Consider the following 24,841-nt stretch of genomic DNA (forward strand, 5'->3'; position numbering starts at 1 on the left):
GGATGAATTTTTTTGACTCTGGAACGTTTCGTATTCAAGTGATTTTGAGTTCAGATTGAACAGGTTCAAATTATTGACTTTTTCTTTATCAAATCGAATTGGATTGAGTTCAAATGCGAATAGATTGATCATTTTTTTTAAGCTCAGGGCAGCTTTGCAAGCTCTACCTAAAATGGATCATAATTAAATTAATTATATTTTTGATATTAAGTTTTCCAAGAAGAATTAGATGGTCATATTCAACTTTTAAGCAACACGATGAGATGCATGACAAGAACTAAAATGCAGCAAACAGTTTTGACTCTTGATGTGTACAAGAAATCAGGTCTATTCTAATCTCATATTACCTGATAAAGATTACATTACATGATAGATACAAATCAAACATTTGCCAAACAATACAACTGCAGAATGCCATACCAAGCAAGGCAGGGGGAAAAAGAATTACAATACAAGAAGAAAAGAAAAAGTGACAATTACCTTGGTGATCATTTGATTAATTTAGCAATCTTCATTACTTTCCTGCTTCTCAATGTCATAACTTCAGAAAGTGTAAACTAAAACAAGACTACCAAAGGTTTACCATTAATCATTCATTAATGTGGACTTTCCAAACAAGGGAATATCAGATAGACTGAAGTCTACTTATCTGAATTAAAAGAATAAAGTAGCTGACACAATGGTACTGGCTCTCCCCTTGTCCTTGAAGGTTAGGTGCTTGACGTTTAATATTCTCGAGCAAGGTTCGAGAGCCGGTAAGGAAAGGAAAACAAAGGAAAAGAAATATACTCAAATGAGGAATTTAAAAATACCTTTTGTTTTTTTGTTGAAATACGGGTCTTAAAATATTCAACACATTGACGAATCTTAAAGGATAAGCTAATTAAAGGACAACATATAATTTAAGTCATGATTTTTATTTTTTATGCAATGATTACTTCCAATTGTCTTCTTTCGTTCTTAGTTATCTCATTTTGTATTAAATCAAAATATATATGATTTTTTTTATTTTATAGAACATTTACCAATTCACTTACTTTACAAATTTAATATTGATGGACCTATATATACATTGTCAATGAATTTATCCTTTTAGAGACTTAAGATTGGTGGATCAATATATTCATTATTGATGGATTTATCTGTTTTAGAAATATTATGGTTCAAAATCTTTTATTTTTTTTAATACGAACATAGCTAGATAATGATTGATATAATAATTATCTTACCTTACAAACCACAATGATAGGATAGGCGATAAAATGATCTTAAGAGATATATTGAATATATCCAAAGAAAAATTGAAAAAAATTATGCAAAATTTGCAAAATGGTTTAGACAATTTAAGTTGACTCCAAGCCTATTATGGGCCCAATAGGTCTTACATGCACTTGACATCCGGGTTCGCTTTCAGCCACCTTGTCCAAAGCTCCTTCACTTGTTAGCACAACGATATCTTCTCGCGATTTCTTGAAACGAATCCTGCAAGATTTAATGTCTCCATTTCTTGAGGACCATCTTTTATCATAGATTCTGCCCTCGAATGGTTGAGCCGTTTCAATAGTTCTTTCTCTGGAAGATCAACCTTGCACATTATCCCTTAGTGCCCTCAAGTCACCAAATGCAACAAATCTTCATGATTTCCTTCAAGACTACATGTGTAAGTCGCCTGCCCAACAATGTAATCCCAACAACGAATGATGATCCCCCTCTACTGAGCATGAGATTGTGGAGAAATTGCTTATGAATAGTTAAAGCTTTTGGTTAATAAATAAAGAGAAATTTATGACTCAACATGTTCAAGTTATTGACTTTTCCTGATCAAATCGAATTGGATTGAGTTTAGAGGTAAATAAATCAACCAATTTTTTAAGCTAAGGCAGCTTTGCAGGCTTCACCTCAAATCAGGAACTGAGCAAGTCAACTTTTGTTCAGAGGCCAAAGACAAAGAGGACTCCATATAAACAAATATCATCTAATCAGGGATGAAGCAAGTAAACTTTTGTTGGGAGGCCAAAGACAAAGAGGACCCCTTATAAACAAATATCATATAACATTGAGAGAGGGATACTCATACAAAATTACATATATACAAATGTCTTCTGACAAACCATATATCATGTTCACTAATATCAATACTTGTTACACACAGAAATAATGTAAAATAACTATTAGAACACAATTTTATATGATCGTTCATGATCAGCTTATATATTGTATCCACCAAGTCAAAAATAAGTTATTCAACTATATACCATTTAATTCCTTAAATGAGACCTAAAAGGGAGAATGATTAAAGACCAATAAAAATTATATTATAAGCTTTAAGTATAGACTCCTTCTTTCAAAAAAAAAAAAAAAAAGAAGTCTAGACTCCTTTATTTACAAAGACAGAAAATTGTGTCTAACTTTGAATATCATTAAACCAATTAATTTATCAAAAATTAAAAAATGCTTTCGACAATGTAGTAAATAGATAGTAAAAAAAATTAAAAATTTTAAAAATTTGGAGGGGGCCATGGCCCCTCCTCCCCTGCTTAAAATGGATTGTGATAAAATTAATTATATTTTTTATACTAAGTTTTTTCAAGAATAATTAGACGGTCATATTCAATTTTTAAGCAACATACATATAATGAGATGCATGACAAGAACTAGAATGCAGCAAGCAGTTTTGACTTCTGATGTGTACAAGAAATCAAGTCAATTCATATATATCTCATGTTTGCTGATAAAGATTACATTACATGGTAAATGCCATTAATCATTTGTTATTGTTGATTAAAGGAATAAAGTAGTTAACACATGACACTGGCTCTCCACTTGTCCTTGAAGGTTAGGTGCTTGACATTTATCTTCTCGAGCAAGGTTCGAGAGCCAGTAAGCAGAGGAAAGCAAATCAATTAATTAAGAATATTCAAATGAGGTATTCCAAAATACCTTTTTGTTAAAATATTCAACATAAAATTAGAGACAGCATAATAGAATTTAGAGACAGCATAATAGAATTAGATAATTTGTAAGTTTGACTCCAAACCCCATTATGGGCTCAATAGGTTTTCCATCCACTTGAGTTGTGGGTTCGTTTTCAGCCTTGTCGTTAGCTCAACTATATCATTAATTTTTTTGTAATAAACCCAACATGCAGGTAGGCTTGCAATCTCTTCCATACATTATCCCTTAGTGCCCTCAAGTCACCCAATGCAACACTCAAATCTTCAAGATTAATTACATGTGTAATTTTCCTGTCCAACAATGTAATCCCAGAAACGAATGACGAGATTGAGCAGAAATTGCATGCCCATGAATCGTTGAAGCTTTTGGTTGAAAAACAAACAAAGAAATTTTATGACTGAACTGGAGAGAAATTGGTAGGCTTTTCTTTTGTTGTTGTTGCTATTGAGAAATTGGCAATTTAGGTGAAGGGTTTAAAGAAGCCAACTAAGGACACATGCAACTGATTCGCATTCATAGAGATTAATTAATACTACAAGAAATTAGGGTGCAAGGCCATTGGCTGATCAAGGGGACTCAATCATTACTCCCTGGATGGCACCTTTGGGGCATCCTCAGCTGGCTTCACCTCACTGTTTTTCACTTCTCAATTTCGGGCCGCAACTAAGGAAAGGAAAGCTTTCGTGATCTTCATTTTTCATTTAATCTTCTTATCTAACTTTAGAGGTGTTAACAGATTCTAGCTTTCAGAGTAAACTGAACCCAACTTGACCCATAAACACTTCTAAAATCTAATGTAAATGATAAGTTCACCATCTTAATATAGTGTAAATTGTACTAGAGTTCATAATCTTTTTGTAATATTTTTTTATTACTCGTCACTTAGAAAATTGTATTCAAGGAGGGGAAAGAGAAGGCAAAAAGTAGTCCGCTCCCAGTCATATTTTCCCTAGTTAGTGCCTACTTGGCTTTGCTATAACCTCAATGGTCGGACATAGGCACTTGAAAGTCGAAGTTGGCTTCCCCTTTTTCTTACATATTTCGATTTGGTATTATGTAAATTTGGACGACATTTCCTTATGGTCAACAAAAGAAAATTCCACCTGACCAAGTCCAATAATCGTATGTCCTTGATGGACTGAGACATTGATAGTTGAGACCTGATCATGATGCTGCGCTGCGGCTGGTTATATAAGTTGTCATTTTGACAATTCATGGCAGTGATAGTGTGACAGAGATTCACTGAATTGACCATTAAAGCTGAGAGAGATTTTTTTCAAACTAGATATCAGAATATCAGCTGCCAACTTTCCACTACAGTTCATTGCATTCAAAAGTTACAACCGAAGCAGCACACTCTAAAATGGAAAGAATGAATGACTCTACATTAAAGGCACCACAGGTTGCAGTGGCAACAACCTCTTTTCCATTTTTTCTCTACAAATAGTACAATGTCCTGCCCTGGGTTTTGCTTGGTTTTTAGCAAAAAACTGAAACAAGAAAGGTGCCCAAGAACTCCACCCCATGTTATGGCATTAATTTTGTTTGCTTTAGTTCTGCATTGGGTATCTAACTCCGACTGCTAGTACTCTCTGCTGCTCTATCTGAATCGATGGTAATGATAATTGTTAGTACTTAATACTAATAAATACGTTGTGATGAAAAAAGATGATAAAAGAAATCAATGAAGATATACCTGAAAAAGTTCATGCAATTTATTCTTGAGGAAACAATACTCATGTTCTAAGAGCTCCAAAGCTCTCAGGCACCTGCATTTGACGTGCCAAAACATCTCTTTAGCCATATCTTAAAGTGGGTAATGAGGTTGTTTCTGATTAAAAATAAAATAGTGAAGGCAAAAGGTAAACTTGGAAGTTGGATATGGAGTAGTATAAATGTTTTGACATTAAAAAATTGTACTTAGTACATTGAAAAAGCCAGAGCGAGGGGCGTGGAAGCACAAAAGTAGAGGTAGAAAGGAGGGGGGGGGGGGGGGGGGGGGGGTGGGGAGGTGGGCATGCATACCCTGCACGGTTGTTCTGCTCAGAAGCGGCGCGAAAGGCAACGCAAACGTTTCTGACTCTTTTGGCACCAATGCTAGAGCTGCTTCCCATGAACTGATTCAAATGGATTCCCATTTTCTTGTAGTCCGAGAACTCTCTATCCATCCTGTCCCATCAACCCATACACAATTAACAATTGCCCATCTATTGAATAACTCAAGTAAATACTCTAAAAAGTTCAAATGAGAGAGAGAGAATCAGACAGCAGCCGCATTATTGCAGTCTCCCCAGGAAGGGAGAGGAAAAGGAAATATTCCCATTAATTGAGAGAGAAATCATTCAAGTTACAAAACCAAAAGACAAAAAAAAAAATTGTAAGGGAGATAAATTACAGTAATGATCTGAGGTTCCTCAAAAGCTTCTCGGACTCATGGAAGTAGATGTTGACAACTTCAGAAACAAAGTTTGGAGAGCTCTCATCTTGAAGTTGTTGAAGTTGCAAGTATTGCTCGTCCAGTATCCCCTGAAAACATCAAATTACAGCACTTTTTCAATACTAAAAACAGCAATTTAATTACCTAAATTATCTCGCTAGCATTATTTCCTTTTCTGATACTCAGAAACAAGAAAAGAGCCTGGTAAGTTTAAGGGTGGCACAACTTTATCAAGGAAGAAACAAACGGAGAGCAATCTCAGGACGGGGAAGAAGTGGGGTTTAAGACTTTCTCAACTTGATCAAAACAGAAAGAAGAAACAAACTATAAAACAAATGAGAAGAAGAAGAAGTAGAAGAAGGGATATGAGATAGGGTAAGAAATGATCATCACCTGGTGGAAGAGGAATGCGAGCAAACGATTCATGTCTGCTCGCAACCGATCCGCACCCAACCCCAACATCCACACAGGCAGACCCGTCTTGGCTAGTCGGTTGTTCAATCTGCACAAACAATGGCTGAAATTCAACAAAAGGATTTCCAAGTCTCTTATGACTTGTACAAGTTAATGGAGAATTCTTCTTTGTTTTCGTTTTCTTGGGTTTCACTCTTTCCAGGGTTTAGGGTTTTGTGTTCTTTTGCTTTCTAGCGGGAAGCTCACACTCAAAAGCCTCACGGTTCACAGCTCTTTAAAGCGTGAGAGTTTGGCTTTGGACCCCGAACTCATACAATACAACGGTAAATATTAAAAAAACACTTAACAAAGCATTCAAATATTTTAAACAGCTAAAATATTCTACTCCTAAACATAGCGCGTGGACTCACCCACAACCCTATTTGATGGAGCTAAGGTATAAAAATAATTCACAAGTACTTATAGGCAACGGATAAAGTTGTTAGAATACAGAAAATATTAGGAAATGGTTTGAAGGGGTGTATTTATGTCATTTTCTTAAAAATATTTTTCTATATTCATTATTGGTGTGCAAAAGAGTTTCATAGGATAAACTTCAAATACACAATAAGTTTAGTGATTGACTGCATTTTGTATGAACAAAATTAATTTACTGAACATTTATTGATAAATGACAAGATTATCAAATTTTTAGTAGAATTTTTCTATAGCAAAACAATATAGAAGCAATTCAAAAGAATTTGAAGGTAGAGAAAGTGATTGTAAGTTGTTTCTTTGTTGATATAATTTCATAAAAGCCAACAAGTTTTATTTATAAACAAATATATGTCTCTTTGGTCAAAGCTAATCAACCTTTTGAACAAATATAGTTGTTCGAGCAAATATAATTATTCGACCAAATCAGGGAGACTGCATTAATTATGTAATTTTTTCTATAAATATTACTTTAACTTATATTAATCTGGGGTGAGCAACATTGTAAGGTTATCATGGATCATGGTGGACCAATGGGTTTGGATTGATTTTGAGGTGATCTTGTGACTTAACGAGTGATCCATGATTCAAATTTTGTACGACCAACACTTTTAAGGTGGTCCATTGTCCTAGACATTTTACCCATTTACACTAGATTAAAAGACTAGACTTGTTCTATGGTGTAGTCCTTTTGAAATTGAGTCTTGAATCGATTCTAAACTAACAATCATTTAAAAAATTATATAAAAATAAGATAAATATTTAGAAATTATAAGACTTGAACTCATAATAAGAAAGATGTTGTTTTTAAAAGATCTAAACCATATTAAGTTAAAGAGTTACATATTATTAAAACATTTATATCCAATACAAACAATAAATGAATAAATAAAAAATCTACCAACAGCACCAAACAAAATGTAAGACTTTTAAAGTAGTGTAACTTAAAAATAAATGTGACCTATAGCGCGGATATGTATGAATTTTTCTTATAGTATTTATGAATTTGATATACTATTTAAGTGTAATATTATTATTTTTTAAATAATCATAAGAATTTTTAATCATATCAAATCATAAGCTTAATCGTAGAATTAATCTTACAAAACTATGACCTAATCCATAATTAAAATTTTTTAAAACCAATCATATACAAGTGATGCATAATCATGACTTTAAAAAAATCCACCTAAACCATGTAGTAGCGGAGGAAATGGGGGGTTAGTAGGGCTCCTGTTTTTCAAAAGTTTTAAAATTTCATAATATATTTTTAATTTTTTTAAGATTTTAGAATTTTATCCTTACAATAAAATTTTGTTTAGTGAAATGTTTTATAGTAATTAGTCAATAATTAATTTTAATGGACTTAAAAATTAAATAAAATCTATTGCAAAAGAATTATTTTCTAAGCCACACTGTTCTAAGACCTTAGGATCAACTCAGCTCTTGTCCGTCCCCTCAAACGCGAAATCCTTACTCCGCGGCTAAATAATGCTCACCTCTAAATTATTAGAAGACAATGATTAACATTTTCCTAATTTCAATAATAATGAGTGAAATGAAATTGCAACTAGACATGTAATGGTAACTTGGGTATGGGGTGTGAGGTTTACATGGAGGAAGAGAGAGTGAGTAAAGACATCAGGGGTGAGGGAGAGGGCGTGCAAAGTGGGTCCAAATCGAGGTGAATGTGGGGTATCAACCGGACCAGCACACAAATGTCCAGTGACTAATATTCAACAGTTCACAGGCTGTGCTGTGAGACCCTGCAAGGGTAAATAGACGATGGTGATCGACCTGCTGTCCCCGTACCCAGTCACCTCGCGTGCTGTCTGTTTTGCCAGGCTAGTGCGGCGTTTGATCCCTCACTCCCACCCGACAGCTGCCTGCAGCCGGTAACCTGTCAGTCACCTCTCCAACTCTTTAAAACACAAAACGGAACCAAAAGAAAATGAACGCTAACTTTTCACCTATGGAATAATTTACTCATTCACTTTCACACATGCTGCCAAAACAAACACACACACACACACACACCCTGGTGACCGCTTTTTCTTTTCTACTTCACTTTTTTCTCTGACTTTCTTTCTTTCTCTCTCTCTTTTCTCGAGGAAATTGTTGAGGTTTTCACAGGCTTACGGTCAGCTGGAGCCTGCATTGAAGTATGGGGAGGGAAGGAAATAGAAAAAGAAGCGCCCGGTAAACAAGGCTAACTGTGACAGGTTGAGGGTGAGGGTGACAAGTAAAGACACGTGGCAAGATCGGCAGTGCTTGATTTGTCTTTTTGTTGGTTTTGATGTATGATGAAATGATACTGACAAAGTATGGTAGTATATGGGGAACATGGGAGTTAGGAGTAGGTATATTATGATCATGATGAGACTTTTCATAGAGTATGGCAATAAATGTTTGGAACCTGGAAATAGCCAGGATTTGAGTCAAATTATGTAAGCACAAAAATATAGGTGTAATTTTCTTCACTTTGCATTATGGGCCATCAATATGAGCTTGTTTCATTATGATTTTTGTTGATTCTCTCCTTTAATATCTACTCCTCCTACTAAGCAATGACAGGAGTCAATACTCTGCAGTTATCATTTTGGAAGCAAATTCTTCTGATATCATGGAACTGTTTTAACTTTTAAATCAAGCAACTTGAATTGAATGGCATCACTTTTTAAGACAACAGATAACATTCCCTTCCCTCCAGGCTCCAACATTCAGACCAGTTAATAGCTTATATATATATATATATATAACCTATAATTAATTAATTTGATGTAGTTGCTAACATTGACATATCTATATATTGAAATCAATATTGTAAATTATAATATCCTCAACACTGATGGACTAATTTATGCTAGCTATGGAATTCTTAAATTATTACTGCAGAAAGGAACAGGGGGCCTGCAACAAAATACTCAGGTAGATGATGGGGTTTACAATTATTTTACATATTCTCCGTTGGAGAACGAAGCATGTCAATTTGTTTACAGGAACCACGACATTCTCACTTGGAAAAGCATGCTTTCTGTTGACGTAAGCAAAACCTTCATCTCTTCGTATGGTGCTTCTGTTTTGTCAGATCAATTATTAGTATATATCAGATACATTTGTTTTTTCTTCTCTATTAGTGTATCAGTACATCCTTAGCATGGAGAGGAAAGGCAAGAGAGAAAGCATGCTTTGGATTGATATACGAAGATCATTGAATAATGAACCCAAAAACCATTTGTTTAAAGGGAGGCGATTACCCCAATGTCTTAAGGGAAAGTAATATTTAACATAGACTTCATAATCATGCTTTCTGCTCCCATGCTTATTTACTATAGCCATTACCCCATTGTAAAAAGGCTTCCTCTTATTCCTTTTGTCTTCATTTGCTTGGGAATTCCAAATGTTGGGGAGGGTGTCCTCCTTATTTAGACTCCCTTAAAGTTGAAATCATGGCTCTTATTGTTCCATTGGTTCACTTTTTGAATTCCTTCGAAAAGCCATGAGGTCATTTTGAGGAAGGTCGTTATATAATAATTGAGGGGACTCATTGCTCGAGATACTGCTCTCCTTTGTCTACTTCTACTCTTAGACTGGTGCATAGTCATAGGATTTGTCCACGTACATGGAATTACAAATTAATGTCTTGTACATTATTTCCTTGGTCTAGTATACAAAGATGCAACAAGTTTGGAGGTTTTGCCCTGGAAGATGGGAGCAATGGTTGTTTTTGAGCCATCGGCCTTGGTTCGGCTCAAGTTACCAATCTCTAAAGGTGAAAGTATGGGCTTATGACCAAAAAGTTGGGCTAGCTTGGCTTGGATTAGAGGTTTAGTTTAGGTCAATATAAGGTACCAAGCAAGCAAGCCAAGCCGAACCTAGTCTGCTCAATTTTCTACACAGTGGACGCCCCAGAGCAAACCATTACTGGGGCCTGGGCTTGCTGGGCTCAAGTTTTACCACATGCTTCAACCCTGGCTCAACTTAAATTGAAGTTGACATACCATAGCGAAATGTTGCAGTATCAAAGCTTAAGAGCTTGGAAAAGAGGTAAAAATAATCTGTTGATTATATGGACCTTTAGCTCAGGTCAAGACGATTGATTTCTGTATAGATTATATGTAATTACATCAGAAGTCGGGCCATATAACTAAAGAAATGTAGTTCACAGCTAGAGTCCTGATGGTGCGGCAGTACCAGAACCAACAAAAGTAGTCCATTCACCTAAATAAGTATCTCACCATGGTTAAGCAAACACCTTTGAAGGCCTAAAGATTAAAGACTAATCTCCAATGCGGACACCTCAGCTGCTGAAAGCCATCCTTTTCTTCTGAACTTCAGTAGGTAGCTTAACCTCAGTTGCCTGTCCGATAACTTGAAGAAATTTGATTACACACCAAGTCATGTCCAGTTGCCACCATTCCAGACCATGTCTGGCTGAGTATTCGAAAGCATGGTGGTTATTATGCCAACCCTCTCCAAATGCAAGCAATGCCACCCACCTGAAAAAGTTTGCAGATATTTTTATTAGTAACTTCTTAAGAAATAGACTTGACAAGAACTAGATGTATATTAGTACAAGGGAAGTCAATTGTACCAATTGTTCCTGGACAAATCACCAGTATTCCATGCTTGCTTCCCCCACACATGGCATGCTGAATTTACCAGCCAAGTGATGTGGTAAACCCATACAATCCTCACACCCTGCAATGCTCGCACGTTAATGCCTAGGCCTCCTTATGGTTAATATGCTTATTTGTCTTCGCTAAGTAAAAGTTTCACTTTTGAAGATTAAAATTATACAGAAACTACTCCAGTCCAAAGTTGTTTGATCTTCATTCTAGCAAATCAAATGTAACACAAATGGGCTCCCCAAAAGCAAAATTTATCTACTTGGGGAATCAGAAATGATAACCCCAGCCCCACGTTTGTTACAGGATTACCTTTTTCTAACAAACTGTCCAAACTGTTATCATATTAGCATAGATAAGCATGGCCCAGCTTAAAGATTCAATTAGATAAGACTTCCAACTTGTGATTTAGTCCACAAGCTAGAATCTAACATGCTTTCTCATTTTTCCCTTCACTTTGAGCCAGAGTACAACTTCCTATGGCTATGTTCTTTCCTGTCAACTTAATGACAAAAATCATTTGAAAGTAGGGCCACTAGCTTGGTGGTATGAAGTAAATTGCAAGTGGAAGGCCCACCAATCAAACAAAGGGTTTGGGACTCTTTAAGGATTTTTTCCGTCCTTTTTTCTTTTTCTAATAACGAAAAAGGATGGCTGCAACTCATGCAAGAGACTATGTTAGCGGAGCTCCATGAAAACTTTTAGCTTAAGATATCTCTATGCTCTAAAAAGGAATATTCAAGGCAAAATAGACTAATCCTCAAAACATGGGAAAATTGAAAAACTCGCTTACCATTCCCCAAACAAGGAAGGGAAACCCTCCTAGAGCATATAGCAAAACTCCAAGTGCAATTGGATGAAGAATGTAGGTACCCTGAAGAAACTTGTAGAAGGGCTGCTGCCGTAGATCCCCAACATTGGTTGGTTCTCCACACTGCAAATGTTCCATTGATACAAAACATTAAGAATATCAATTCGTTCTGTGCATATGTGAGTGCTTGCATGTTTGAGAAAGAGAGAGATAGAGTTACCCTTTCAACAACGGTGTCGGTATCAAAGAGCCAGCTCATGTGGCTGAACCAAAACCCTTCAATGGGGCTATGGGGGTCTCTGTCTGAATCACAAAATTGGTGGTGGTACCTATGTGTGCTTACCCAGTCAATTGGATTCCCCTGCAAACACCAAAACCAACAATCATATAACAATCAAATGATACTGCCATGTCCATGACAATATTCCTCAAAAATATTTAAAGCTACCAACCTGAAGTGCCTGAACTCCACAATAAGCAAAGAAGTACTCAAGCCATTTTGGAACCTTGAAGCTTCTATGAGAAAGATTCCTATGAAAAGACAATGTAATCCCCAGAAGTCCTGTCACCCCATAGAGTCCCACAGCAAGCCAAAAAGCGGGCCAATTGAAATGAAAAGGTGCAAAAAGGCTGAGCAAATGCATGCCTACAACAACACCAGCAGTGGCCATATCCAAAGTGTTCCATTTTCTTCCCCAAAACACTTCCTTCTTCCTTTGCACCACCACATTAGATAACAAAATTCTACCCGAGGTTTTCCCTTCTGGGTCGGGCTCGTTTGCTCCAACTGACACCCCATTAGCCAATGCCAACACTTTCCTATTGCTGTAACTCCTATTCAAACGAGTGATAAAACTCGCCTGCAGAGGACTCTGCTCTCCGTTTATTTGATTGAATTTTGGGTTTTGATGGCCAAAGTTTAAGACTTTGCAAGAGCAAGATCTGGTTTTTATTGTTGTCGCTCTTTGAGGAGGTGATACAGCTAAGGATTTTGGCTTTGACAATAACGATGTGATTAAAGCCATTGGGTCTCAATTGGTGGGGTTCTCAAGAAAAAATTGGGTTTTTGTTGGGTTTTATAAAAGTTGTGGTTGGTTTGTCCTTTTCTTTTTGAAAGATGGTTTATTTATTGAACCGATTACTTAGAATGCCGTAACAACTCTTGAACCAGAGTGGTAGAAGACCTCTATTAACGTAAGAAGACTAGATTTGGTGAGAAGGTTGGTTTGTACTTAAAACGATAAAATTTGAAGATTTTGAGTTATTGTCAAAGCACGAAGTATATAAAGCGGGAAAAAGCGTGGATTATGGAAAGAGAAAGTGAGCTAACGAAAAGGACAAAGGAGATAAAAGCTGATAAGGTGATCTTGTTTAGATGGGAAGATGTGAGGTGAAATGAGACTCAGATATTCTTTTGCTAGGATTTTGTTTTAGCCCATTAATTTTCTAAATTATCTACTTGGATGGATAGATATTTTCTTTTCTCTTTCCTTTTTATAGGAGTTCTTTCTCTAGTGCCCTTTTGTCTGATTCTATCCTTTCTTGCCTGGTTGACAGATAAGGCTACTCTCTCGCTAGGAAGTTAAAGCAGCAGAAAAACCGGTGAGAGAAATGGCAGCAACCGCGTCAATCTTTACGTCTCCGACTCAACCCTTTTCGGCCACGCGGTCGGTGAGAGGTACAAGTGCCAAGCCATCTATTTCAAAGCCGAGTAGGGAGTCTCTTTAGACCTGCTTTTTTAACACCCAGTTAGGGATCTTTGATTGCTTACATCGTTTTTCACGTTTTTGGTTGGGGATTTGAGTTCAGCTCCCTTGAGCTGAAATTGGGTACAAATCTTAATCACCAATGGTGTGTTCGGCTTAGGTACTCTTGCTTAACTGGAAGCAACTGTACCCTTAGTAAGCAGTCAAGAGGATCTTTCTTTAAATGTTATTAAATTACAAATCATGGTAACTAGATTATCTTGCGAGATATATTGAAAACAATGGAATTATCCAATCATTTTGCCTTCAAGTTAAGAGTTATTTCATGCTTGTCTGTGTCATGATTCATGCTCTGGTTTTTATGCGTAAGTTGGCATTTCTACTTTCTTAAAAGCTTGCAATTTTATTAACCGGTACAGTTGGTTTGCTAGGTCTCTGGTTTTGAGGAAGTGTAGAATGGCAAATAGGAATCCTTGGGCTATGACCTGTTTTAGATTTGATTATTTAGGGCGCAACTTTCCCTTAAATTTCAATCCTGTATTGCGCTGCATAATTTTGTACACTTCTAAGCTGAAATTATATCATTTGAGTCAGAAAATCCAAATATCATTGAGCAAGTCATTTACTTCGTAGTCTCCATCAAATGAACTAGAGCTTCTAAAATGAGTTGGTAACCTAGGGCTTTGGAGTTGGCAGTTGCTTCATTCTGTTTATATCTGCAATAAATTCTATGTGCCAGAACAAACTAATGTTGTTGTGACTCAAAATGCCAAGTAAAATAGCTAGACCTTATGCCTCAAATTTCTGATGCCAAACAGTTTTGCAATTTTTTCAGATGCAGCTAGTAGCTTTATGGGTGCATCATTGCCAAGGGATTTTGCAAAGACGAAAAGATTAGTCAAGATAAGTGTAAAAGTGACTGCAGCTGCTACTGTTACAAAAAATCCTATGGAACAAATTAAAGAGTATGGACTTTAGTTTCCTTCTATTTTTGCTGTTTCATTAAGCTTAAAGTGTTCTGGCTTTGGAGTTTTCTTTGAAAAGAATTGTTGAGTTGGGTTTTTGCATTTTAAGGAATAATATCTTCTTTGGGAGTGGAAAATTGGAGGAATTCACCCTCTACATGTTTCTACGTGCAGCATGCTGAAGTTATATGTATCTCAAGTTCTAAACTGCAATGTGGTGTTGTTTGAAATTTTTTAATCATTCAAACAGAATAATCTGAAGATTCCTGCCCAACAGGTATGCACTCCCTTCGTGGGCTATGTTCGAACTGGGGAGGGCTCCGGTATATTGGAAAACCATGAATGGTCTTCCTCCAACTTCTGTGAGTGCAGCATTGCTGGTTTTATTATTATTATTTTTGCTTTATGTTGCTTGAAAGCAAGGGCAGGCTGTTGGCTGTTGCAACTCTTTTCTATAGAGATTGTCTTTTTTGACAGGGAAAGAAGGTGAAGCTTTTCTACAATCCAGCTGCAACTAAACTTGTTCCAAATGAAGAATATGGCATTGCTTTCAATGGTAATTTGTGCTCATGCACTCTTAGCTTTAATAATATAATTAACCAAATTGGTTTCTGTAGATTTCAATACATAAAAGTCTGTACAAATAAGAAGTACTACCTGTGAAAGGACTCTAGTTATATTATAGACTGTAACACTATGGCTTCTGTTATGTCCTAAAAGTATAAAACAAATTTATTCATAAAATGAAGTATTTAATAGGCTTGTTGTTACCAGTATTACCAAGGTTATTTAATAAATTAAGCAGTTTTTCTTCATTTGGTTCTATAGCAACACTCAGAAATTTGGTTCTTGACATTATTACAGAAAATAGGAACATTTTGATTTTCTTCTGCATTATCAGGAGATTGCCATCAAAAACGGCAAAAAGAAAAGAAAATGAAAGTAGGGGGGATAGAATAACTTGTAATCATTTCAAATACCTCACAGTTGAATGACCTTGGTTCATGGCATGACTCAAATGGATCTTTGATAATTTCCACAATTTGTTTTCCATAGCTCAGCTACCATTGGTTAAGTGAGTGGTGCCTGTAGTTCTTTCTTCAGTGGTTTATCTAGGGGTTCTAGTATTTGATTCATTGTTGGGTCGACTATAGGTTTTGTATGCAAGTAGATAATTGAAGTCCTTGGCTAACAACTTACTCAACTGTAACTCTGCAGGAGGTTTCAATCAGCCTATCATGTGTGGTGGTGAACCGAGAGCAATGCTGAGGAAATCTCGAGGCAAGGCTGATAGTCCAATATACACCATCCAGATATGCGTTCCTAAGCATGGTTTGTAACATTCACAAATTTTTTTCTCTTGGACAGTTCAACTCTCTCCTCAACTCCTAAAATCTACTTTTACTTTGGCAGCTGTGAACTTGATCTTCTCATTCACAAATGGAGCCAATTGGGATGGTCCTTACAGACTACAGTTTCAAGTTCCGAAGTCTTGGCAAAACAGAGCAATTGAATTCTTTAACCAGGTAAATTTATGCATACTTGGGCTCTATGATTCTTCTGCCTCTAGGTTGAAGATAATTGTCCTGTGCTATGAACACATATTACATTTCGCATTCGTGATTGTCATACCTGTAACTATTTGGAAGTGAAGCAAAATTTGGCAAGCCATGCATTACGAAAAAAATGTTTCTTCTATGTTGCTGGCAGGGGGTAGGGAAGGTGGATCTGGAAAGTAAATTTGAAGAATTCATTTTTTATTTTGACCTAAACTAGAGAACTCATTGCCAAACCATGCAATATTGTGAATTTCTCTGTTTCATTTTACACTTGAGTTAATTTCTATTTGGAATGATTGAATTGGTTCAGACTAGACAAGTGAGAGAATAATGTAACCTGAGACATGTGAAATCTTGTATCACTGTGGCAGGGGCTGGCAGAGGAGTTGAGTCAAGAAGGTGCATGTGACAGGGCAATCTTTCCAGACACAAATATTGTTGTTGATAGATGTGTTATGATCGGGAACTTATCCAAAGAAGGAGTAAATAAACTTCTTATCTGTGTTCTTCTTTATTCTACATCTTCATTTCGTTATTCTGCATCTAATTGCTAGCATCAACTTTATGTATGAACTCTACAATGGAACACTCTTGCAGGGTGATCGTTGCAGCCTTGATCTAGTTCCTGGATGCATGGATCCTAACTCCTACTTATACAACCCTCTCGCTAATGTAGATGACGGGTCATGCCTAATTGACTCTGATTCTGAGGACTAGTGTCAGCCAGCCGCATCTCATTCACTCATCTCATATCATTTAATACAATCATTTGGCGGAGGTCTAGAGTTACCATGGCAGACTATTTGCCGAATGACTCCCTGCTCTTAACCGCTAGTCCTATAGGGCATTTGCCCTGCCTGTGACTTCTCAAGAAATTCGAATATAAAGCTGCAAATATTCATATGAATGAGGTACAGGATAATTATATTACAAATTGGCTATCATCTCCACCCTGACATTAGTTGCAGTATATCGTAACAGTTGTGACGATTGAAATGAGACAATTCTTGTATAGAATGTAGCATAAGGCATATATCCTTAAAATAAGTTCACCGCATGATTCCACTGAGTTTGACTTGCTTGGTGGCAAGGATCTTTAGAGCTTTCTTTTTTATGCTTAAGTAGGGTTTGGAGTTGGGATTACAATTAGATAACAATATTTTATTGACAGTTTGATAATATCAGAATGTAGATTAGAAACCCTGCAGAATCTTACTAAAATTTGCTTGACAATAAACCCTTACTAAAACGGCAGCATCCATACCCTTTGCCTTAACATGAAGGCAAGGCCTCATTTGACTAGTTGCATAATTCTTGCCATCCAGAGAAATTTATGCTAACAGATTGGCATCCAGGATAATTGTAAAAAAATTAAGTTTGGTCAATGGTAATTATCTCTCCAACTGAAAATATCATATCTCTGTCAAGTCTACCTAATGAAAAAGGACAGACAGAGGAATAGGATATCCATGACAATGATTAAAGATGGAAAGCAATGTTAAATGTGCTGAAAGCTCATCAGCTTGGTTTTAATTAGGACCATCAAACGCCCCTGTTCAGCAGCTAGAGGACATAGATAATAAATCTTTCTGGCAACGCATAATGAAAAAGATGTACAACTAAACTATTAGCTATGCATCAATATCAAACTGGTCCAGTTCTACCCAGGTTTCTGGGTCAAGGCCCTGCCAAACTTCAAAGACAAGTGAAAGCGCAAAGGCTTTGCATGCCATGAAAACTGGTCCTGTGATTCTTGTAATATGACACGATTTGACCTGTCAAAAAACCATTGACAGAATGGTCGTAGGACGAAAGTTCTTTTATGAATTCAACTTCTAGAACAGGACAAAGAAAGTAGTACAAAACACATCCTAGGCTCTAACTTTAACATGCTTATCCTATGCCAAAAAGAATATTGACAAATGTGAAATGACTGCAAGCAAGCAATGTAAGCACCCCAAGAAAACAGAGGCCACATCGAAAAAAAAAACACAAGGATTAGAACATTGACACCCCATTTTAACTTGTTTTCTAAACTACCATTCCCCTTTTGCTTTTTCCCCTTTGAGCAGCAATTTACATTGTCTTCTTCAAATTTGACGTTGCCATTTGAGCAATTCTTCTTATCTTAACAAGCCCTCTTTCATGGTACCAGAAACAAGTGGACATTTTCTCTTGCTGTCTTCGTACTTGCCAGCAAGGGAATCGAATAGGATTCCAGCACCAACACCAACAGCCAAATCAATGGTGTGACAACCCCTGGTACCTAGCAACCTCACAGCTTGAAGCACATTCAATGTATCAAATAACCATGCCAATTCCCATCTACGCATTCGCCTCATTTCGAACGACGCAATCACAGATCCAGCAACATGGCCCGAGAAGAATAGGAAGAACGATACATTCCCTACTGGAAAATCCACTCCTGAACCTACAAATTCCTGTCATTCCATGATTGAATCAGCTGATCAAACCCAATAACCAACCAGAGTTAAGAAAAAGGGATTACGACTACCCTGTTCCTGACAACTATAGACAAAGACAAAGATACCATTGACAGTGTTGTTCATTATCTTCAAAAATCAATCAAACATGATCATACCAATTTTATGGAAATGAAATCAAACAATTCAAATCAGGGAAGGATAAGTTTTCAAATGTTAAGAACCTGGGGTAATGGGAGCTGCGTGGAGTAACCAAGAATCCCACGACAAGTAAACATGAACAAAGCAGACATTGTAGCCCTTGGCCGACACTCGATTAGCCATGTCCATAGTATATAAACTGTCTGCACCCCTACAAACACCTCACCCCAAAACATATGTATCCAAAGATCAGATCATGCTTTTTGCTGTAATCAAACTTTCTTAGAGAAAAGTTAGAAACCATTCAAAGTTATATTATATATTGACATGTTAAAAAAGCTCTTATGACACTTTTCAATTTTTACCTATACCTTATGTCAATGCCACAAAAAATATAAAATATAAATAATAATTTAATTAATAATAATTAATAAATTGGTAGTAATAACAAATTATTTAATTTAAAATAAAATATAAAAATTTAACTAATTGTAATAAAAAAATGACTTATTTAAATTTTTAAAATAATTTAAAGATTTTTTTAAAATATTATATTTCAATATAATAATTCTTAATCTGATACATTTTTAATTAATTGCATTTGAAGAATGCATAAGGGACTCATAAAGGTAGATCTATAAGATCTCCATGTGTGGAATCAATTTTTTTTGCCTCTTTGTTTTTACTAATAAATACATTGTGATGAAAAAAAAAGCAAAAAGAAATCAATGAAAATATACTTGAAAAAGTTCATGCAATTTATTCTTGAGGAAACAATACTCATGTTCTAAGAGCTCCAAAGCTCTTAGGCACCTGCATTTGACATGCTAAAACATCTCTTTAGCCATATCTTAAAGTGGGTAATGAGGTTGTTTCTGATTAAAAATAAAATAGTGAAAGGAAACGGTAAACTTGGAAGTTGGAAATAGAGTAGTATAAATGTTTTGACATTAAAAAAAGGGGATTTTTTTTTATCTTTTAAAAATAACGTGCTTTTGTAAATAACCCTCATGATAATTTTAACTGTTTTTAGCCACCAAAATAGATTTTGGGACAAAAATGCTCTTAATGAGCCATCTTCGTTAGCGTGCACTATCAAATAGGTGGAAAATAGGAAAAAAAATAAATCTGCAAAGATTGGTTGTGCAAAATACCTTTTTTTTTTGCGAAGGTTGTGCAAAACAAAATAATGTTGCATGAGATGGGTTTTCAGATATTTGGGACATGGCATTCAGATAATAGAAGAAGAGAGATATTAAATCGAACGAGGAACCAGTCGTCATGAATGGAAAGCTTGGCTAATGATGTGAAACCAAAAATTCTTAATACGGTAGTGAATTGAAAGGAGAAAGATGTGAATCCAAAGCAGGAAATGGTCTTGCTATAGCAAGCCATATGTGAGACAGTTGTCGCAGGGCAGGGTTTAGAGTTTGTGAAACGTCATGTTGGGAATGTATGACACGGCACCGCTCAGAGTTGGTGAGACGCCATGGAGGGAATCTGTGAGACGCTAGAGTTAAGAGTTGGTGACACGTCATGGTGAGAATCTGTGACACGCCAACGTTCAAAGTTGGTGAGACGCCATGGAGGGAATCTGTGACACGCCAGAGTTAAGAGTTGGTGACACGACATAGAGGGAATCTGTGACACACCAACGTTTAGAGTTGGTGAGACGTCATGGAGGGAATCTGTGACACGCCAAAGTTAAGAGTTGGTGACACGCTATGGAGGGAATCTGTGACATGTCGGCATTCAGAGTTCGTGAGAGGCCATTGAGGGAATCTGTGACATGCCAGAGTTCAGAGTTGGTGACACGCCATGGAGGGAAGCTGTGATACTCTAGAGTTAAGAGTTGGTGACACGCCATGGTCATGGTTTAGAGTGTGTGACATGGCATTGCTTGAAAAGCTGACACGCCATGGTCATGGTTTAGAGTGTGTGACACGATAGTGCTTGAGCAGCTGACACATCATGGTTTGAAATAGAGAGAGGAAAAAAAAAGGGCAGTTAACGTGGTAATCATTTAGACTTTCACTGAATTAATTCCCCTTTTTCAAAATCAATAAGAATATTAAAAGGCCATTTTTCATTTTAAACAGTTATTATTCAGAATTCGTAACGTCTATGTGATTCATTTCTCATTCTCGCCGGTACCGGAGTGTTCGAAAAGGCTCTTTGAAAGCGTAACGACACCACAGCACCAGCAACAATGTCAACCATGAATGAAGAGGTCAATGAGTCTCAAATTAAAACATTCTTGTGTTCGTTAATTTTTTGGTTTTTCCTAGGTTTGTTTGATATGTTCGGGTTTTCTGTTTTGTTTTGCAAATGTTTAGACTGTATTTTCTTACTGGTTTGATGGTTGTTAGGGTTAAGTCGTAGTGGTTTTAAGGGTTTTGGGTGTTTATCGTGTGATGTCATTGTTATTATAGTTAGTTATTGATGCGTCAGCTTTATATGATTTGATTTGATATGCATGGCATGTGACAACATTTTACTTGATATGCATGGCGTGTCACAACATTTTACTTGTTATGCATGGCGTGTGACAACATTTTACTTTATATGCATGGCGTGTAACAACATTTTACTTGTTATGCATGGCGTGTGACAGCATTTTACTTTATATGCATGGTGTGTGACAGTATTTTACTTGTTATGCATGGCGTGTCACAACGTTTAACTTGTTATGCATGACGTGTCATGGCGTGTCACAACATTTTACTTGTTATGCATGGTGTGTCACAACATTTTGCTTGCTATGCATGGCGTGTCACAACATTTATTCCTTATTGCACATGACGGCTTAACTCACTGATGCATGTGTGCCATGTTTTGTAGATCCAGCGTAGACAGTATGAGGATTTTGACAATTTGCTAATTGTGCCAAGGGAGAAGTGGGCGTTCAACGTTGCAATTAACACCCACTGTAAGTGGTTGCAGCTGCATTACATCACAAAGACTCTCCAACAGAAGGAGGAGTACGATGCAGTTAAGCGTACCTGCTTTGAAATGCTCCTGGACGTCTATCCACATGGGTACTTTTGTGCCGATCTCTTGCACAGCATCATGATTCGTCGGATCAGTGAGAACCAATCAATGGACCACGAGCTATGGTTTGCCATTGGCAAGAGCAATGCGTGGCTATCAAAGCAGGAGTTCTGCCTCATCACCGGGGTTGAAGTTTGGTCCAATGCCCGATGTGTTCAGACGACCGTACGAGGTTGCTGCGGCGAGAATTCATGATAGATACTGGAACGGGCAGGAAAGCATTAAGCTGCAGGCTTTGCTTGATACGTTCCGCGGGGGCAACTTTCAGCGACCAGGAGACGCGACCAAGATGGCACTCGTCTTGATCACGAATAACATTTTATTTGGTCAAGACTACCGTAGACGGGTAGCGCCTTGGTTGCTATCATTGGTGGAGGACATCGACGATTGGAATGTCTTCCCATGAGGGCACTATTGTTGGAAGCTGACCTTGGACTACCTTTTGAAAGGGTTCGAAGTACCTGACTCAAGTGTGACAAAGGAAACTCGGTTACGCTACAACATTTATGGATTCGCATGGGTGATACAGGTACTATCACTTAACATTTTTCAGTTTCCTTTTGAAAAAAAAATTTATGGGTGCACTCGTTTATGATTTACAGTCTAATAATGATTACATTTGTCATGCAGTTTTGGGTAATGGAAGTAATTTCGGTCCTCCTAAAAATAGTTGCCCCCTCTGATCCAAAGAAAAACGTCTACCCACGAATGTGCAGATGGGATTGCAATCAGAAGCCAAAAGACTTCTACAAGGCAATTCAGAAGTTAGAGTCATCTGACCATATGAGTGAACAGCTGCTAATTTTTACGTTATATTTGTATAATAATTTTCCCTATTCAATAATGATTTTATTTGTTTATTTGCAGTTATGGGCATTGGAGACGTTGGAACCCACCGCGGATGAGGCCCTCCGGGAGTATTTTGTGGACCTTGATGTCTCATTATCGGAGGGCCACGAGTACGTGCCAATAGGGCACATGGAGGATCGGTCGGATTTGGGCTTAGGTGCGAGGCAAAAAAAGAGAAGCTTGAAGGAGAAAAAAGCCTCTAGTGGCACGAAGCGGATGCGCACCGTCGCTGCTTTAATTGATGAGCTGTCGGGCCCTAAGTTGATGGACGAAGGGGACGACCATGGTCAAGGCAGTGAACAGCCGGTAAGGACAATTGTAACGATTTTGTGTTCTCCAATTCCATATGTGATTATCGAATAACATTTCCGTGTTTGCAGTTGGACCATGCACCGGCAGCTCTAGAACCACTCATCGGTCCTCCTCAAACACTTAAATGCCTCTGTGACATCATTTTACTTAGCTCAAACCACCTTTCAAAATTCAATTACTTCAGTTGTTTTCCACCAGCCTTCAATAGTTTATTTTTCATATTAAAGATCACTTTCCAACACTCCCCCATGATTTGAAATCTGGTGCACTCCAAGAAGAGTTCTGAGCATTTCAAATCTCTCCCTGGATAAACCTTTGGTTAATATATCAGCTATCTGAACCTCTGTATTGCAATGCTTGAGTTCAACCTCTTTTTCATTCACTGCCTCTCCAAGAGCATGATATTTTACCTTGATATGCTTGGTTCTCCCATGATGAATTAGATTTTTGGCTATTGCAATGGCAGAAAGATTATCAACAAAGATCATGGTGCTCTTATCTTGTTTGAAACCAAGATCATTAAGAATTTTCCTCAACCACTTCAACTGATTTACAGCTGCTGTAGTTGCTATGTACTCAGCTTTTGCAGTACACTGTGCAACAATACTTTGCTTCTTTGAATTCTATGAGAAAACTGCACTATTGAAAGAAAAACAGAACCTAGTTTTGCTCTTAGAATCATCAAGTGACCCTGCCCAGTCACTATCACTATATCCAACTAAATCCCCACTCTCTTGTTTCATAAACCTCAGGCCAAAATCAACAGTTATTTTAATATACTTGAGGATTTTTTTGGCAGCTTTAAAATGTAACTGTGTGGGAGCTTACATGAATCTGGACAATAAACATGTAGCACACATCAAATATAGCCTAGTTGCTGCCAAATACAACAATGAACCTATTAGACTTCTGTAAATTGAATCATCAATAGCTGCAGAACCATCTTCTTTACAAAACTTATTTCCAGAAGCTAGAGGAGTTGCTACAACCTTACAAGCAGACATGTTGAATTTCTTTAACAGATCATTGGCATACTTAGTCTGATGTAACCACACTTCTTCACCAATTTGTAGAATCTCCATGCCTAAGAAATAAGTCATTAACCCCAGGTCTATCATTATAAACTCTTTCATCATCTGGCTTTTAAACTCAATCAATGAATCACCATCAGGTCCAATGATTAGTAAGTCATCCACATATACTGCAACAATTAACATTGCAGTATTTTCAGGTATCTTCACATACAAAGTCGACTCATTTGTGCTTTTTAGTAGACCTTGACTGGAAAAATAAGCATCTTCCTTGTCATACTAGGCCCTAAGTGCCTGTTTTAAGCCATACGATGCCTTAACCAGTTTACAAACCTTGTCCTCTGCCCCTGGTTCAACATACCCTTCAGGGTGCTCCACAAAGACATCTTCAGACAGATTACCATTTAGAAAAGCAGCATTTACATCCAAATGGTATATCTTCCACCTTTCTTTAGTAGCTAATGCAACAAGCATCCTAATTGTGTCATATCTGGCAACCGGTGCAAAAGTTTCCAAATAATCAACTCCATAAGTCTAAGCATAGCCATTGACCACCAATCTGGCTTTTATATTTGTTTATTGAGCCATCAGAATTTAGCTTAGTTCTAAATATCCATTTGACTCCTATTATCTTGTGATCTGTAGGTCTGTCTACAAGTAACCAGGTATTATTTTTCTTTATCATGGAGATCTCAGCATCCATAGCCTTTCTCCAGTTCTCATCCACAACTGCTTCAGAATAAGTGACAGGATCAACAGCAGCAAGATTACATTTGCTGTATATATCCTCTAGTGTCTTTGACCCTCTTACAGCTTTACTTTCGTCTTCAATATCAGAATCATCACTTTCCAACAAAATTTGATGATTATCCAAATCTTGACTACCAGGAACAGGTTCTACAATCTTTTTTTCCCAGTTCCAGAAATGACTTTCATTAAAGACCACATCCCTACTTATAACCACTTTGTTTGCATCTAAATCATATAGTCTATATCCTTTGGATTTGTCACTATATCCAATATGCACAGCAATAAAAGCTTTAACATCAAGTTTTGATCTCTTC

At 37.0% G+C, this 24,841-nt stretch overlaps 3 protein-coding genes and 1 long non-coding RNA gene across 7 annotated transcripts; 1 reads left to right on the forward strand and 3 right to left on the reverse strand.

Moving 5' to 3' along the window:
- Positions 1–4,251: 4,251 nt before the first annotated feature.
- HP6 (histidine phosphotransfer protein 6) lies at positions 4,252–6,046 on the reverse strand. Its single transcript, XM_007023135.3, has 5 exons — positions 5,786–6,046; positions 5,351–5,481; positions 4,981–5,124; positions 4,652–4,724; positions 4,252–4,559 (listed from the first exon to the last, which is right to left on the reverse strand). Exons 1-5 carry the CDS (start codon positions 5,852–5,854, stop codon positions 4,506–4,508), a joined length of 471 nt encoding a protein of 156 aa, XP_007023197.2. The 5' UTR covers positions 5,855–6,046; the 3' UTR covers positions 4,252–4,505.
- A 4,270-nt stretch (positions 6,047–10,316) lies between these two features.
- Positions 10,317–13,015, reverse strand: LOC18595268 (palmitoyl-monogalactosyldiacylglycerol delta-7 desaturase, chloroplastic-like). Its single transcript, XM_007023136.3, has 5 exons — positions 12,172–13,015; positions 11,940–12,080; positions 11,702–11,842; positions 10,875–10,981; positions 10,317–10,779 (listed from the first exon to the last, which is right to left on the reverse strand). Exons 1-5 carry the CDS (start codon positions 12,742–12,744, stop codon positions 10,581–10,583), a joined length of 1,161 nt encoding a protein of 386 aa, XP_007023198.3. The 5' UTR covers positions 12,745–13,015; the 3' UTR covers positions 10,317–10,580.
- Positions 13,016–13,186: 171 nt separating this feature from the next.
- Positions 13,187–17,018, forward strand: LOC18595269 (protein POST-ILLUMINATION CHLOROPHYLL FLUORESCENCE INCREASE, chloroplastic-like). 4 transcript variants are annotated; one of them, XM_018123430.2, is made up of 8 exons: positions 13,194–13,430; positions 14,261–14,390; positions 14,668–14,752; positions 14,868–14,946; positions 15,609–15,722; positions 15,804–15,916; positions 16,321–16,431; positions 16,547–17,018. In XM_018123430.2, exons 1-8 carry the CDS (start codon positions 13,331–13,333, stop codon positions 16,664–16,666), a joined length of 852 nt encoding a protein of 283 aa, XP_017978919.1. In that variant the 5' UTR covers positions 13,194–13,330; the 3' UTR covers positions 16,667–17,018. The 4 variants fall into 4 exon arrangements, with proteins under 4 accessions (XP_017978921.1, XP_017978919.1, XP_088663438.1 ...); XM_088807312.1 differs by having other exon boundaries at positions 13,195–13,397; positions 14,267–14,390; XM_007023141.3 differs by having other exon boundaries at positions 13,198–13,397.
- Positions 17,019–17,823: 805 nt separating this feature from the next.
- On the reverse strand, positions 17,824–18,701 carry LOC148761966 (uncharacterized). Its single transcript, XR_016027138.1, has 2 exons — positions 18,618–18,701; positions 17,824–18,390 (listed from the first exon to the last, which is right to left on the reverse strand). It is a non-coding gene; the product is annotated as an uncharacterized LOC148761966 (long non-coding RNA).
- Positions 18,702–24,841: the final 6,140 nt, after the last annotated feature.

The sequence above is a fragment of the Theobroma cacao genome, chromosome 6 (assembly GCF_053813885.1).
Source record: "Theobroma cacao isolate CCN51 chromosome 6, ASM5381388v1, whole genome shotgun sequence".
NCBI lineage: Eukaryota > Viridiplantae > Streptophyta > Magnoliopsida > Malvales > Malvaceae > Theobroma > Theobroma cacao.

What these genes read in the sequence shown, in the direction of transcription:
- HP6 (XM_007023135.3), bottom strand. Translation starts at nt 5,854, where the DNA reads ATGTTGGGGTTGGGTGCGGATCGGTTGCGAGCAGACATGAATCGTTTG. An exon ending in AGGAACCTCAGATCATTACT is followed by an intron (nt 5,125 to 5,350) that starts GTAATTTATCTC and finishes TTGATGGGACAG; the next exon opens with GATGGATAGAGAGTTCTCGG. An exon ending in GAGCAGAACAACCGTGCAGG is followed by an intron (nt 4,725 to 4,980) that starts GTATGCATGCCC and finishes CGTCAAATGCAG; the next exon opens with GTGCCTGAGAGCTTTGGAGC.
- LOC18595268 (XM_007023136.3), bottom strand. Translation starts at nt 12,744, where the DNA reads ATGGCTTTAATCACATCGTTATTGTCAAAGCCAAAATCCTTAGCTGTA. An exon ending in CCTTCCTTGTTTGGGGAATG is followed by an intron (nt 10,982 to 11,701) that starts GTAAGCGAGTTT and finishes CGAGCATTGCAG; the next exon opens with GGTGTGAGGATTGTATGGGT. An exon ending in GATTTGTCCAGGAACAATTG is followed by an intron (nt 10,780 to 10,874) that starts GTACAATTGACT and finishes AAACTTTTTCAG; the next exon opens with GTGGGTGGCATTGCTTGCAT.
- LOC18595269 (XM_018123430.2), top strand. Translation starts at nt 13,331, where the DNA reads ATGGCAGCAACCGCGTCAATCTTTACGTCTCCGACTCAACCCTTTTCG. An exon ending in GCCATCTATTTCAAAGCCGA is followed by an intron (nt 13,431 to 14,260) that starts GTAGGGAGTCTC and finishes CAATTTTTTCAG; the next exon opens with ATGCAGCTAGTAGCTTTATG. An exon ending in CAATTGAATTCTTTAACCAG is followed by an intron (nt 15,917 to 16,320) that starts GTAAATTTATGC and finishes TCACTGTGGCAG; the next exon opens with GGGCTGGCAGAGGAGTTGAG.